At 40.4% G+C, this 13950-nt stretch overlaps 1 protein-coding gene across 2 annotated transcripts in view; it reads left to right on the plus strand.

The window, feature by feature from the left end:
- The window catches only part of BTC (betacellulin), a 37691-nt gene extending 25059 nt beyond the window's left edge, over positions 1-12632 (plus strand). For both annotated transcript variants that reach the window (XM_012744760.3, XM_075997832.1), the window contains 4 exons: positions 2759-2876; positions 7492-7638; positions 9138-9248; positions 10834-12632. In XM_012744760.3, coding sequence (XP_012600214.1) covers positions 2759-2876; positions 7492-7638; positions 9138-9246 — 374 coding nt within the window. In that variant the 3' untranslated portion in view covers positions 9247-9248; positions 10834-12632. The remainder of the gene's footprint in view (positions 1-2758; positions 2877-7491; positions 7639-9137; positions 9249-10833) is intronic.
- Positions 12633-13950: the final 1318 nt, after the last annotated feature.

Here is a 13950-nt window from a genome sequence, read left to right on the forward strand (position 1 = left end):
ATCTAATACATTGATAGAATGCTTTATAGTTCAAAGTATTTTTTTTTTTGAGACAAAGTCTCATTCTGTTGCCCGGGCTAGAGTGCCGTGGCATCAGCCTAGCTCACAGCAACCTCAAACTCTTGGGCTGAAGCGATCCTGCTGCCTCAGCCTCCCGAGTAGCTGGGACTACAGGCATGTGTCACCATGCCCAGCTAATTTTTTCTATATATTTTTAGTCAGCCAATTAATTTCTTTTTATTTTTAGTAAAGATGGGGTCTCGCTCTTGCTCAGGCTGGTTTCGAACTCCTGACCTTGAGCGATCTGCTGCCTCGGCCTGCCAGAATGCTAGGATTACAGGCGTGAGCCACTGCGTCCGACCCTAAAGTACTTTCTTATATACCATTTAATGTCATCTGTAAGAACCATCTTCAGTTCTTGCTTGCCTTGCACTTCAGTCAACTGACCTTGCAGGTTTCTAACTTCCACACACAGCCATCCTCGACCGCGTTCTTCCTGACCCTGCAATTCAGTTAAATCGCCTCCCACCCCTGCGCTGGACCTGCGTACTCCTGACTGGTGCCCTGTTCTTGACCTTCTCCATAACCTAATTGCTTTCTCACCTCCTTCTAACATCTACATTTTCCAGAAATTTTTCTTTGATTAGGTAAGCATTCTTCATGCTTAAACAAGGTGACTTCTAGGATTGCCGAGATTTTTAAAGTTCTAGAATTAACCCATTTACTGGGAACTTTACTATCCCAGGAACTCCACTAAAAACTTCCACATGTATGTTGTATTTGCACATGTCAACAGCCCTTCAAGGTAGATGCTATCATCTTCAAGTTACAGTTGAGGAAGCTAAGGTTCAGATAGCTTAATGGCTTGCCAGACTCCTACAGCTGAAAACAGAAAGGCAAAGCTGAAAATTTTTATTTTTTTTCTTTTTTTTCCAGGAAAAGGCAGTGAGAGTGAAAATTAAACACACATTTTCTTCCTCCTAATCCAGTGTTCTTTCCACTGTTCCCAGTGCACTGCAACTGTTATCTGGTTACTATGGTTGTTTTTACAGGCTGATTGCTTATTATTGTTTTAAATTTTTTCTATTACACCAATTTAGATAGATAGGGGTATTTTTTATTTTGTTGACACTTCCCAGTGTCTACACTACAGGGCTCTGGGAATAGAAAACACTCAGCAAATGGGAGTTGACTTAATTTATTTGTCAAAATACACAGATCTTTGCCTTTGACACACTTAGCAGTTATTTCTGCTAAAAGTTTCAATGCTTCTGACCAGAGTCCCATTGAGTGGCGTGCATGGGAACACAATACCTGGCTTGTGATATCAGCAGCCAGCAAGGGTGGTGATCATGTCACCAACCAAAATCAGGTCAGCCAGTCCCTCAGTGACATTCTGCAATGCCCTGAAACTCTGCACCGTGACCTGGTGTCACGGGAATTTGTAGTGTATAGATCGTCCCAAGTACTTTGGGATTCCTCTCTCTGGTGGCCCTGAGCAATTATAAGCACTCATTTCATAATATTAATTAGGAAGCGTAGTAGTCATTGCTATTAATAAAAGGACCATTTAATGTGATTAGGATACCAGGTGCCACACCAAACCTGGTGTGAAACACTCTTCTACAGAAAACACTGTAAGGTCGTCCTGGCTCCACGGGTGTTGGGATCCCGCAAGCTGTCGGTTGTTCCACATACATGGGAAGTCTGACCCCAAGCTGGAGCTGGCTTGTTTGTTGCTTTCTCTGGGTGTGGACATATGTCAGTTGTAAATCAACACATGAAACAGCTAGTTAGTATATCTGTACTGTGTCTTTTGACAATTGTTATTTATTAAAACTTTTTACATGTGAGTAATGGGGAAATTGTTTTATATTGCTGTCCTTAGTTGAATATTAGGCAATCGAGGCTCTGAAAAGGTAGGAAGACAAGGGAGTCAGTTCAGGGTTGGAATCCAGTCCAGGACACTTCCAGTATTTTCCTCCTTTAAAGCAAGTGAAAGAAAGCATCCATGGGCCAGAAGAGAGGCACAGTTTCCCACTGCGGCAAGTGGATGACTTCCAGACACGCCAGGCTGAGAGTGGATGGCAGGCACCCGCTGGCCAGCTGGCGGGACAGAATGCCACAGCTTGTAGCCTTCAAGAGCCTGAACTCGGGGCAGATCACCTGGGTTCGAGTTCCAGTTCTGCCACTTCCTAGCTGTGTGATCTTGGAAGGTGACTTAACTTCCACGTGTTGTGCTTTGCTTATCCATAAACTGGAGATAGAATGGTGCTTACCTCGCAAGGCTGTTACGAGCATTAAATGAGATAATATATGAAAAGCAAATAGACCAGCATCTAGCACTCAGTCAACGTTACGTAAGTGTTTAAGTTTAACGACAACAAGAATGGAAATCAAAAACCAAAAACCAAACGAGAAAAACCTTCCTTTCCCCAACATGGCTCTGATAACCTTCATGGAATGAAAGCGTCTCTCTTATCATAGCCACGTTTTACTCTTTAAATGACATAAAAGTTTCTGGAACTTTTGTGTCTGCTACAAATCTTCATTAAAGTATGAAACATTCCCACCACCATTCCCATTACCCAGTCAGTCTCTAGAGCTATGCCTGATTTTTATCCCCGGGTGGAAGGAAGGACAAATGAGAGATTGGAGCATATTCTACAGAAAAACTGGCAGCAAGATATGAATATGATCCTATTTACCAATGAATATTGAAACAAGTTGATTTGTCGAACTTCTTCTCATTTTCCAGCTACCACCACACAGCCAAAGCGGAAGGGCCACTTTTCCCGGTGCCCCAGGCAGTTCAAGCACTATTGCATCAAAGGGAGATGCCGGTTCGTGGTGGCCGAGCAGACGCCCTCCTGCGTGTAAGTGGAGACCCCGAGCCGCAGGCAGAGGGGTGCAGGGTCGTGCCCGCCTGGTGCTCGATGGGACGGGAAGGTCTGAGCTCACCCTGCCATCTGTGCAGACAGCGCCCTGCCACTTGTGTCCAGGCCCGCTGGGCAGCGGCTCGCGGAGAAAGTGACGCACACTTTCCTCCTGAAACACGAGCATGTGACAGTCCAGCCCCACTTGCAGGCTGGGCCGCGTCCTCTGCCTCCTTGCGCAAGCAAGGCTGATTTTGCCCAGCGTGAAGGGTGCTTTGCAGCTCCAATAATCTCCTGGGTGGTTCCCGTGGAGAGGAATTCTGCTGGCCCGTGTTAGGTGGATTGCAGTTAATGCATAGATGAAGGGGATTCCTGCCAAAGAGTGAGCCACTTCTGCAGGTGCCAGTTAAGTGTGAGGAAATAGTCTAATTTATAAACAGAGACTAATAAAGCCTGCTTGGTACAGGAGAGAATTGGGAGAAAAGTTCTCTTTCCAACTCTTTGCAGTTAAGAGTACAAGTTTAACTTTACACAGGCACATGCAAGGCATTTTTGCACGTTTTTAATATTCATTTTCTCTAAAGAGATGCACCTCTTAAGTTCTGCCTGGTATTTTTACTCTTAGAAGAGCAAGGAGAAGTGCAATTTTGACCTGAAGTTCACAGAAGGTTTGTGTTCTTCTGATCAGTTCCCCAGTACACATTTATTTTTCTATAAGCATGTCAGGACTGTGATTCCAAACTCTAATTTTCTGGAAACTTTAAGTCATGGACCTTTTCCAAATTTAATTATAATTTAATTTAAAAAAGAAATATGCATGAATAGTACTTGGAGTAAGAATTGCTAATGTAAGAAAATAAGGAGATGGGTATGTGTGTGGGTTGGGAAGGATAGAGCTGATTTTTATTTTTAATTCATTTAATTGCTCACTGGCTTGGGAGCACATATTTAGTTTTAAAAATATTAATGTTCTTTAACTCAGTAGTACATTTTTCCCCACTGGTCCTTATATCTGTAGATCTAGTGTTCTTTAATATTGCTGCTTTCTAAAATGAAAACCAGTGTGTAATCTATCTGCCTAAGATCAGCACACAGCTCGTCCCTTTCAGTTTGAGGTTAAAATTAATTTTCTTGGCCTCCATGGCATTTCTGATTCTGGCTTAACTTTCTAGCTATGTCTCTCATCCTATTCCCAAATGTCCCTCTAAAGTCCTACGTCCTTTTCATGGTGCATCATATAAGCTCTTCTCAGAGCTGGAAGCTCATTCCTACTGACGGTTTAGGATGGACTGCACACGTCAGCTCCTCCTGGCCCTGAGTTGGCTTCCTCCTTCTGAGGCTGCCACCTGGGTCTGAGTTAGATGTCCTCCTCGTGCCACCTAGGCACACCTCCGTGAACGCTCCCGTCCACCAGAGCATGAATGTTGGTTTCTTTGGATGTGCTTCTGTGACCGTGAGCTCCTAGAAGAAGGCCAGGCTGGTGGTTTATTTATGCTTGTGTCCTGGTGCCAAACACAGCGCCTAGGATTTACTAATTATGCAAGAAATGACTGAGGAATGAATGAATAAGCACCCCTATTATAGTTCATCTAAATGCTATATTAAATTTCAAAACCAAGGCCTTCATCTGAACCAGGGACAGCTTTTGAGTAGCAGAACAATACCCCAAAAATGGGAGACAGGCGATCATGGGAACTAGGACATGGATTTTGGAGTCAGATAGAACTAAGGTAAAATTTTGTTTTTACCAATTGTAAGCAGCGTTAATAACGAGTCAGTGACCTACCTTGAGCCTCAGTTTTAACATCTAAAAAAGGGAGTCGTGGTACTTTCCTCTCAAGTGTCAAAGATTAAGCAAAATAATAAATGCAAAAATGCTTATGGTACCCAGCACAGAGTAAGTGTTTCATACTAGCACTGGTGAGATAAGTGGTAGACATTCAGACTCGGACTGGCCTCGTAGGTGGCTCAGTGTAGTACGGACTCAGGCAGAACTGTCTTGCCACTGGTGACTATGCCATCTTGAGAAACCAGAAATATCGCCTTTTGCTTCGGATCATAGGAGTTCGTGGGCTCCTGTTTTTATGTGAAAAACATTTGTGAAAAAACATTATGTGAAAAATTATTTGTGTTTCAAATAATTCAAATCCCCTGTTAGTCTTCTCAGTACTTTCTTGGAATAGCGATAAATTATTTTCAGATACATAATTTTTATTTGTATATGCAGCCCAATTTATTTATATGCTCTGAAGAGCGTGAACTTGGGGGCCAGACTGCCTATGTTTAAATCCCAGCTCTGTTCACATGACTTCTCCGTACCTCAGTTTGTTTCTTCATCTCTTAAATAGCACCTGCCTCAAAGGCTGTTATACTGACCTAGTGAATACTTATACACCTCCTAGAACAGTGTCTGTGGTTATTTCAGAAAAGCGATCCCAATGCCTGATTTTGGAGTGTCTTCAAGGGTCATGGAGACCTTTAAAAATCATTTTTTGTTTTTAAATCTTATTTTATATGATGTTTATTAAATAAAACCTATTTATTCACCATTTAATAAACAGTTGTTAGAATCTTGCTCCTTCTGCCTGTTCCTCTCCTACACGGGAGATACATTCACTGAAAATGACCGTCTGCTGATATGTTATTGGTTTGCTGAAGAGCTAAATCACGTGTGAGCCTCTGTCACTGGCTATGCTAAGGTTTGACCTTCTAGCATGGCTTTGTTAGGTTACAACTTGCAGGAAGTACTGCTTGCTGAGAAATTCAATTAAAGCATTTTGAAGTTACTGAACCCAGAGCTCATAATTAGAAAAACATTCTAAAAGAGCAGCATATAATTGCCATGCATTTTGTAGGTCAAGCTATTGTTTAAAAATGCCATATTTAGTAAATTTGTTAGAGAAATATTTAAGCTAATTGGAAGAGACCACATTTGTAAGATTTAATTATGACCTTATAAACACTCTTTAAAAAATCTCTCTCTCATATATGCGATTAAAAGGGACCCTCTCCCCACCCCAGTTTCAGTCCTACATTCCACAGATTTTTGATATTTCAAGATATTTCTGAGCTCTCTTCCTGTTATTTTGACCTTGGAATGAAGTAACTGGCTCTCTTGTGGGAGCTATTCTCTTTTCATCCTGTGCTCTTGTGACTGTAGATGACATTCGGTGTCATTTCTACGTTGCTTGCCTTGTGCCTCACCTTGGTGGATAGTTGTTACTAACTTGTTTTTTGTGTGTTTGTTTGTTGAAGCCTTGTATCAGCCACAATACTGGCATTAGGGGACCTCCTTACTTGAGAAATGCAGGCTTTGCGGGAATTAACTGCCTTGGCTCTTGTCAAGCATAAACTATAAAACAGCCTGGCAGTAAATCCTTTCTTAAAGAAAAATGGGATTGAGTAGAAATCTTTCCAAGGAGCAGAATTTAATCTTTTTGACATTTCAACAGTTATGTATATGACCGGTGTCTCCTTGTGCTCTGAATCGCTCTGAGGGCAATAAAGAGAAAACATTCATTCACACCAAGGTAGTAACGTTAAACCGGTAATTTGGGTTAAAACATCCTCAGACAAACTTTTGACAACTTCTGAGACAATTGAGAGAATTCTGTAGGAGTCCTAAAATCATTGAACCCTTAGTCACTGGGTGTGGCTCCGACAAGTCCCAGCTTGGTCAAGCGACTGTGACCTCAGAGATACAGGGCATCTGCTGAACTGAGGCACATCCTAAGACAACATTGACAGGGAACTGAGAGAATGAGGGAAGTGACAGCTTCACTGATGGAGCTTGCTGCCTTCCACTTAAAGAGGACCAGGGGGGAAAGAGAGGCCACTGAGATAGCGAGAGCGCAGGGACAGTTTTGGGAATCAGAAAGGAACTGGAGGGGACAAGACCTATTGTGTTCGGGGACGTTGGGTAGGTAGGTGGTGAATAGAAGAAGAACAGCAGGGGGTACCTAATGTGTGACCCCTCGTTCCCCACCCCGCCACACACCCTTTGCGAGAAGTAGAACTAGAACGGATGGATGGGTCGAATTTACTGAGAGAGAGCGAGAAAGCCAGATTCTGTAGAAATAACATTTATGTACCTTTTTGTGGGTTGGATGCTAGGTTATGAACTTTCACATACATTGCCATGTTCGATCCTATAAAACAATGTAATTTTTATGTAATTTATAAGAGAGCTTGCCCACATCGAAATCATTCTCATTATCCTACCATGACATGGGGACTCCTGGGGATTTTTAAATTCCTTGTCGTGGAGGCCTAAATTTAAGCACTGGAAATACTATGGCTGGAAGTTAGCATCTCTCTCTTTTAAACTCAGGGCCTAAAATTTTAAAATAAGTTGTAGTCAATTGTCATCATTCTTGTGTATTTGTATTAGACACATTGATAATGTTCGAGTGACGACAGGTTGTCAGCAAAACAAAGGAAATAAAATTACTCATGAGCAAAGTGGTGTTCAGCTTCTTTTTAAAATAAAGAAACTATGTTCTATATTGATTTCAAGTAATGAAACCAGTGTTAATTTCTTCAAAAAGGAAATAGAGATTGTTAAAAGCCTTGCATTTCTTTACTTCACCGTCCTCTTCTTGTTTTATTTTTGTAGCTGTGATGACGGCTACACCGGGGCAAGGTGTGAGAGAGTAGACTTGTTCTACCTAAGAGGAGACAGAAGACAGATTTTGGTGATTTGCTTGATCGCGGTTATGGTGATTTTTATCATCTTGGTCATTGGTGTCTGCACCTGCTGTCAGTGAGTATTTTTGAACTTAATTTTAAATACATCTAATAAATTGTCTCTTGCTCGTTATTTTCTTTCCTGTCTTCTTTTTTCGTTCCTGTCTATGCTTTCTCTTTTCCTTTGATTTAAATAAATCTATTAATACTTTTTGGGCGTTGCCATCATCGACACTGAAGTATTTATAATAAAACACGTGACACATGATTTATCATTCTACTAAACACCATGATAACTTAAAACAGAATTTGTATACATCTAGTTATAAAAAGGCAATCATTTAGTTCTAAAGTCAATTCCATTTTGAGTTTGTTTATAGGCTAAATAAACTTTTATTTTCTAAAAAGATACTATGACAAAATGATTGAAGGATAGAAAGAAAAAAACCTTTCTTTTTTTGCTTGGTCATGCTACAATAATAAATTTTATGTGCAAACCATGATTATGCTTTTTTTGTTCTTTTACTTTCATTGTATACACTAATTTTGGAAGTCAAGAAACACCTTGCTTTTTTCTGAGGCTGAGAGTCTTGGCACGGTTCTAGTTAAGTTAGTTTCTTTTGAAAACCTACCAAATTTTGTTTTCTTTTTTCTTTTTGTCAGAGCAGGACTACCACTTGGCATGCTAAAGGTGTATTTTATTAAAGTGCTGTCTTCTCTTGAAAACCTTGCCCAGCTTCCTAAACTTTTGTATCTACTTCTGCCCTGTGGTCCACACCAAAAGACGGTGTCTCTTGATTCTTTGTTTCAACAATGCGGCGTTAAGGAGAAAAACGCTAGCCCAGAGGGAGTCTTCAGCTTTTGTCCCAGCTCTGCCATTATGTACCTTGGAAAGTCTGAATACGTTTCTTAGTGTCTTTAAACTTTAATTTTATTGTTTGTGAAACAGGAGTATTAAACAAGATAATCTGTAGGATTCCTTCTAGCAATAAAATTGAAAAATATTTCTTATTTTGCTTACTTCGTGGTAGAAAGGAATATTTATCATGTCAGATCTGGGGCAGAGAATCAGCTGGGCGAATTTGGGAAATGACCCATTTTGTTACATTAACTTTGAACTCCACCTTAAGAAAACTGGACTGTCATCCAGAATATCTAATACATTTTTTAATTACTGCATCTAGAAGCTTAATTAATGTATCCAGTGGCTACTATCACGCTTGGTTTTCTTATGCCTGTTTCCAGTTTGTTTACACACTAAATAATACTCATCTGTCTTTTTGTAACATCAGTTGGCCTGAAACATTTTCTTGGCTAACAAAGTTCCATCAAAGATCAGGTTGTTTGTTTCTATTTCGATAACTAAATTCTAGCCACACTGTTGGTTATTGTAGTTATTATTTGAGCCTAGAGAAAGAGATGGGTTAAAAGAGAACCCAAAATATTTAAGAAAAAAAAGGGAGCTGTGCGTTTTTAACAGCCTGGAAATAAAATTATAGATTTTTCTTGATGAATAATTTTGTGTTCACATGAACTAACAGGCCCATACTAATTTCTAACCCATTATTTTCTAAGTCCTCTTCGGAAACGTCGTAAAAGAAGGAAGAAGGAAGAAGAAATGGAAACTCTGGGTAAAGATATAACTCCTATAAATGAAGATGTTCAGGAAACTAATATTGCTTAGTGGTAAGTAGGAGAACGTTGGTAAATGAGAAACTATTCAGGTGACATTTTACCGGTGAGATGGGGCTGAATTGTACCCAATAAATCATTGATTGGAATTTGATTACGTTCAAAAACATCTAAAAATAAATTGATGTTTTTTCACAGAATCTGAAGCCAAATAAAAGACTTTCTCATCTCTTTCTTCTGCATGTTACCACAGAGATAGGCATTTTTTTTCTGTTTGGTTATGATGGTTATTTTATAATTTTTTTCTTTCTTATTTTTGGGCACAGAGAAGAGATATTTTAACTCAGTCATCTTACATTGAAGGAAAATGACAGTAGCAATGTTTTAACAATAACTACATTTATTGAATATTTACCATATGCCAAGCTCTGTTCTGAGCTCTTTATTTTTTTTTTATTATTTTATTTTATTTTTTTAGTGAAAAACAATTCTAAATTTTATTTCCGCATATTATGAGGGTACAGATTTTAAGGTTTCAATGCATGCCCTTTCCTCCCCTCCCCCCCACAAGTCTGAGTTTCCAGCACGACCATCCCCCAGATGGTGCACGTATCACTCGTTATGTATGTATATACCCGTGTTCTGAGCTCTTTAAATGCTATTAACATATCAGGCTCCCAGCAGGAATCACAAATCCTCTTAGATGATTAAATAAAGAGATTTTGACGAGGGGACTGCAGGGGGGCTGGTTGAAGGGAACCCACGAGGAATGTCGAGGGTCCCTGAGCCTGACCATGGTGGGAGCTGCTCCCCTTCCTGTGCTCGGAAGGGCCAGGGGCGAGCACTACCGGGCACTGGGCGGAGCGCTAAGGGAGAGCTCCCCAGGCAGGAGGGAGTAGCCTCTGCTAGAACCTAAACAAGGATGGAGAGAGAAAATGGGGGGGAAACACCCCAAACTCTGTCTCTTCCTGCCTTCAGGTCTTTGGCAAGTGTCTCCTGCTAGCTAAAACCAACCAGAAGCCAGAGGGCAGTGGAGCCCTGGTGATGGAATCTTTGGTGATCAGCCCCCTAGAGACAGAGCAGGGCAGAAAAAGGTTTCAAGGGGTAACACGGGCCGTAACTGGCACAACCAAGCAGGATAGTTTTGGTTACAATAACATCAAACCCAACTCAAACTGCCTTAAAGCTAAGGCAACGTCCCATGAATGGCAGGCAGTCCAGAGATAAGGTGGCTTTCGCACATGGTCAACCCAGAGGCTCACACTTAAGGAAACAGATTATTTCTTTTTCTTCTCACTGTTCAAAGAGTTGGCTTCACCCTCAGTCAGTTTCTCTCACGCCATAGGCGAGGCCAGCAGCGATCGGGCTGCGAACTTTCTTGTTCGCACATCCAGCGTGGGAGAGCAGTGACTTTCTGTGGCTCTCTCAGCTGTACAAAGATCCTCCTTTTCCAGAAAATCCCAGCAACTTAATGGGTACTGTAAATGCTTGTCAAAAAATTATAATGCTCTCCTATCTTATTATGAGGACAACACTAATGAATTGAAAACAAAAATGCTGGCTCTGGATTTTATTATTATTGTTGTTTCATAATACACTTCTTTTAAATGATCTGATGTTATTTTCTTCATTCCCACAGCTACGAAGGTACCTCCAGGACGGTGGCAGCCTGCAAAATGCCTTGCTCATTCGAAAAGGACAGAGCATGTCTCAGGAAAACAGCTAGTAGCAATGAATTTTAAATAATGTATTTACTTTTTATTTGTAACTTCTGTTTGTGTTATTATTGTTTTTAATAATAATAATATTAATTTTATTATTGTTTAGTAACTGGGGAAAAAACACCTGTTGAGGTAGCAAAAGTAAGAAGGGGAATTTCAATAAATTTCCACTAAAGTTTTGTCACCAGCATTCCTAGTCAAACAAAAAACAGTGGGAAGGAGTTTAGGTCTTTGGAATTGAATTAATAATAAACTGTCATTTATCAAATGTTCACCATGTGCTAAGAGTGTGAAATAGATTATTGCATTGAATCCTTTCAACAACCAGTGGGATACATATTATGATCCTTGTTTCCCAGATATAGAGATAGGGCCAAAGAAATCAAATAATCTAATCCAGATATAGAGAGTTAGGAGTGGGTGGGGCTGGAATTAGAATCAAGATTTGTCCAAATGAAAGTCTGTGCTCTTAGCCATCATTTTTGTTAATCTGAGTTGGTGCAACCTAACCCAATAATCCAGGATTTTATACCGAACTGAGTTTCGCTATGATTCTGAGAAGTCACAGCCATTTTCCTGCAAGAACACAGATGCAGAGTCTTGGCTTGTGTCACTGTTACCACGGTATTTGCTGTAGAATTGATTTTTATCATGTTTCTGTGCTCCTTTATAAATTATCATTGACATCAATAAATTATTACATTATCAAAGCAAATGCATTGGCCCTATAGCTAGGGAAATGAATAGAGATGGCAAAGTAAATGCCTGACATTCTTTAAGCCCTGGGTAAGTGTTTATGCTCAATAAAGTATAAATAACAACACCAGAAGAGGTGGCTGTGTCAGCGTCGTGGTCAGTGAGAGAGCCCAGGCAGAGACTGGTTGTGACCATCTCTGCATTTTTGTTCTTCTCAACAACAGTGCTTATGATCATTCTCAGGTAAATTTTGGTGTGGTGAAATTGTAACCATAGCATCCGTTACCTGGTCAATCTTACCAAATGCTCCTTCTCTCCATAGCTTATTTAATAAAGACTACTTTAAGTCTGAAAAAGTGAAATCTACAGTTAGCCAATATGCCATAGAATATGGAACTGTCTACATTGACTAGGTGGGTCACTTACAAAAATAAATGCAGTGTGTCCTCACATTGTTGTACTTTGTGCCTGTCAACAAAGCAACTTCTTTTTTTTGAATTTCTGTAAATGTTACTTTGCAATATAGATTCCATAGCCAAAATGAAGTGGAAAATTCAGACAAAAGCTGAAATTTTATATCTCCTTCTAGCATCCATAGTGTTTTGAGGGAGGCAGGGGCCGTTCTTATACATAATACAGAAATAGTTCACCTATCTATAAAAGCTAACTTAAAAAACTGATAATTCTCAAAATCTTTATTTTCCCTTGACTTAATGGTCATCCTTGAGACAGGATTATTATATCCAACCGATTCGTGTTGTCTGTGCCTTATTTTCAAGAGTTTCCTTCAGGATTACTCGTGCCCTTTCTCTTCCTTAGTCTTCTTTGATACTAAAAAGGCTTAGAACAAATGCCCATTAGAGCCTTTACAAACACAAAACCATAATATAAATGTTTCTTCTTCCCTGAACTGAGGTTGGCTGGCCAATGGAATCCCTCAAGCCAATACAGGCTTGGGAATTTTGCTTCAATCCTAAAACGTTAATGATGGCTTTTGAAGTTTGGTGGGGCTGATATCAAGAAAGAATTTCAAAAATTTTCATAGTTTTAAAAAAATGTATTTTATAATTGTTTTGCATATACTATTGTTTATGTAAACTATCAATATTTTCATGTAATAAAATAAATTTATTTTTAAAACAAAGCAAACATAGTTTTACTTGGGAATTTTCTGTTGGTGCCATGAATTATTAATAGAAATAGACTTGGACACTCTTGCTTTTAAACACTTTATACTTTGCCGAACCTGTTCATTAATGCGTTTGACCATGTGTTTCCTTTAGAAACTAGAGCATTTGGAAGTGTGGTGGGCATCTGTAGAGCTGACTGCCCAATACCCTGGCTGTATTTTTGAAATCCACCTCCAACTGCGTGTGGTTGGATTAAGATGGGCACTTGGTAAATTGGGTGAATTGAAGTCATTCTCGGGGAAATTGGAAACTTGAACTGAAATCAGTCTTCTTTGGGTTATAAAAATGTGCACTTTGAAGCTATTGGCAGTTATATTTTCCTTCCTGTGGACCCCCCCAAAAAAGGAAGCTGACCAGCAGATAGAAAGAGAAGCTTTGAGAAAACACTGAGTAAAATACAGAGACGAAACAGAGTTTCCTGGCAGCGTGAATCCCAGTTACAGGTGTTCTCAAAGTGTAGCCTCATTCCTGTCTATGGGCTCTATGAGACATGTTGGTACCTTTATAATAAAATTCTCATTTGGCTTCAACTAGTTCTGTTTGGGTTTCAGTAACCTGTAGGCAAGCTCCCGACCAGCTCAGGTGCATCCTGAGATTGTGGACCGTTGTTTCTTAATGTGGAAATGACTGTCCTTTGCGAAATGAAACACCAAACTATTGTTTTCGTGTCTTTTACCATATAAAATTACACCGACAGTTGTAGCACCAGCATTTCATTTTCACCATGTAGACATGCAGAGGGAGCAGGGAGTAGTTCAGCAGCATTGATGGGGCGCCACTGTATCTCAGGGACTGTGCTACCCAAGGCGACAATGCAGGAATGGCACGGGTCTGTAACAAGCTTAGGGTTCAGTAAGGAGTCAGCTACTCACCGACAGCGTCAATATGGTTTAGTGCCCTGAGCAAAGCTCATGATGTTATGGGAGCAGAGGGGAGTGAGGCAGCCCAGCGCAGTAAGAATCAGGGGGCGCTCCTGGGGAAAATGACCACGTGGACTGATGGCTCTGAGCAATGCAGCTCTCTGCCCCAAATCCTCAGCAAGCTCAAATATTTAAGTCCTTGACAAATGCTACAGAATTCTTCTGGAAGCTCCAGCACTGGAGGGACCACTGTGCGGTGCTACAAGGGAACAAGTGAAAAGACGGAATC

This window comes from Microcebus murinus, chromosome 26, assembly GCF_040939455.1.
Source record: "Microcebus murinus isolate Inina chromosome 26, M.murinus_Inina_mat1.0, whole genome shotgun sequence".
NCBI classification, from domain to species: domain Eukaryota; kingdom Metazoa; phylum Chordata; class Mammalia; order Primates; family Cheirogaleidae; genus Microcebus; species Microcebus murinus.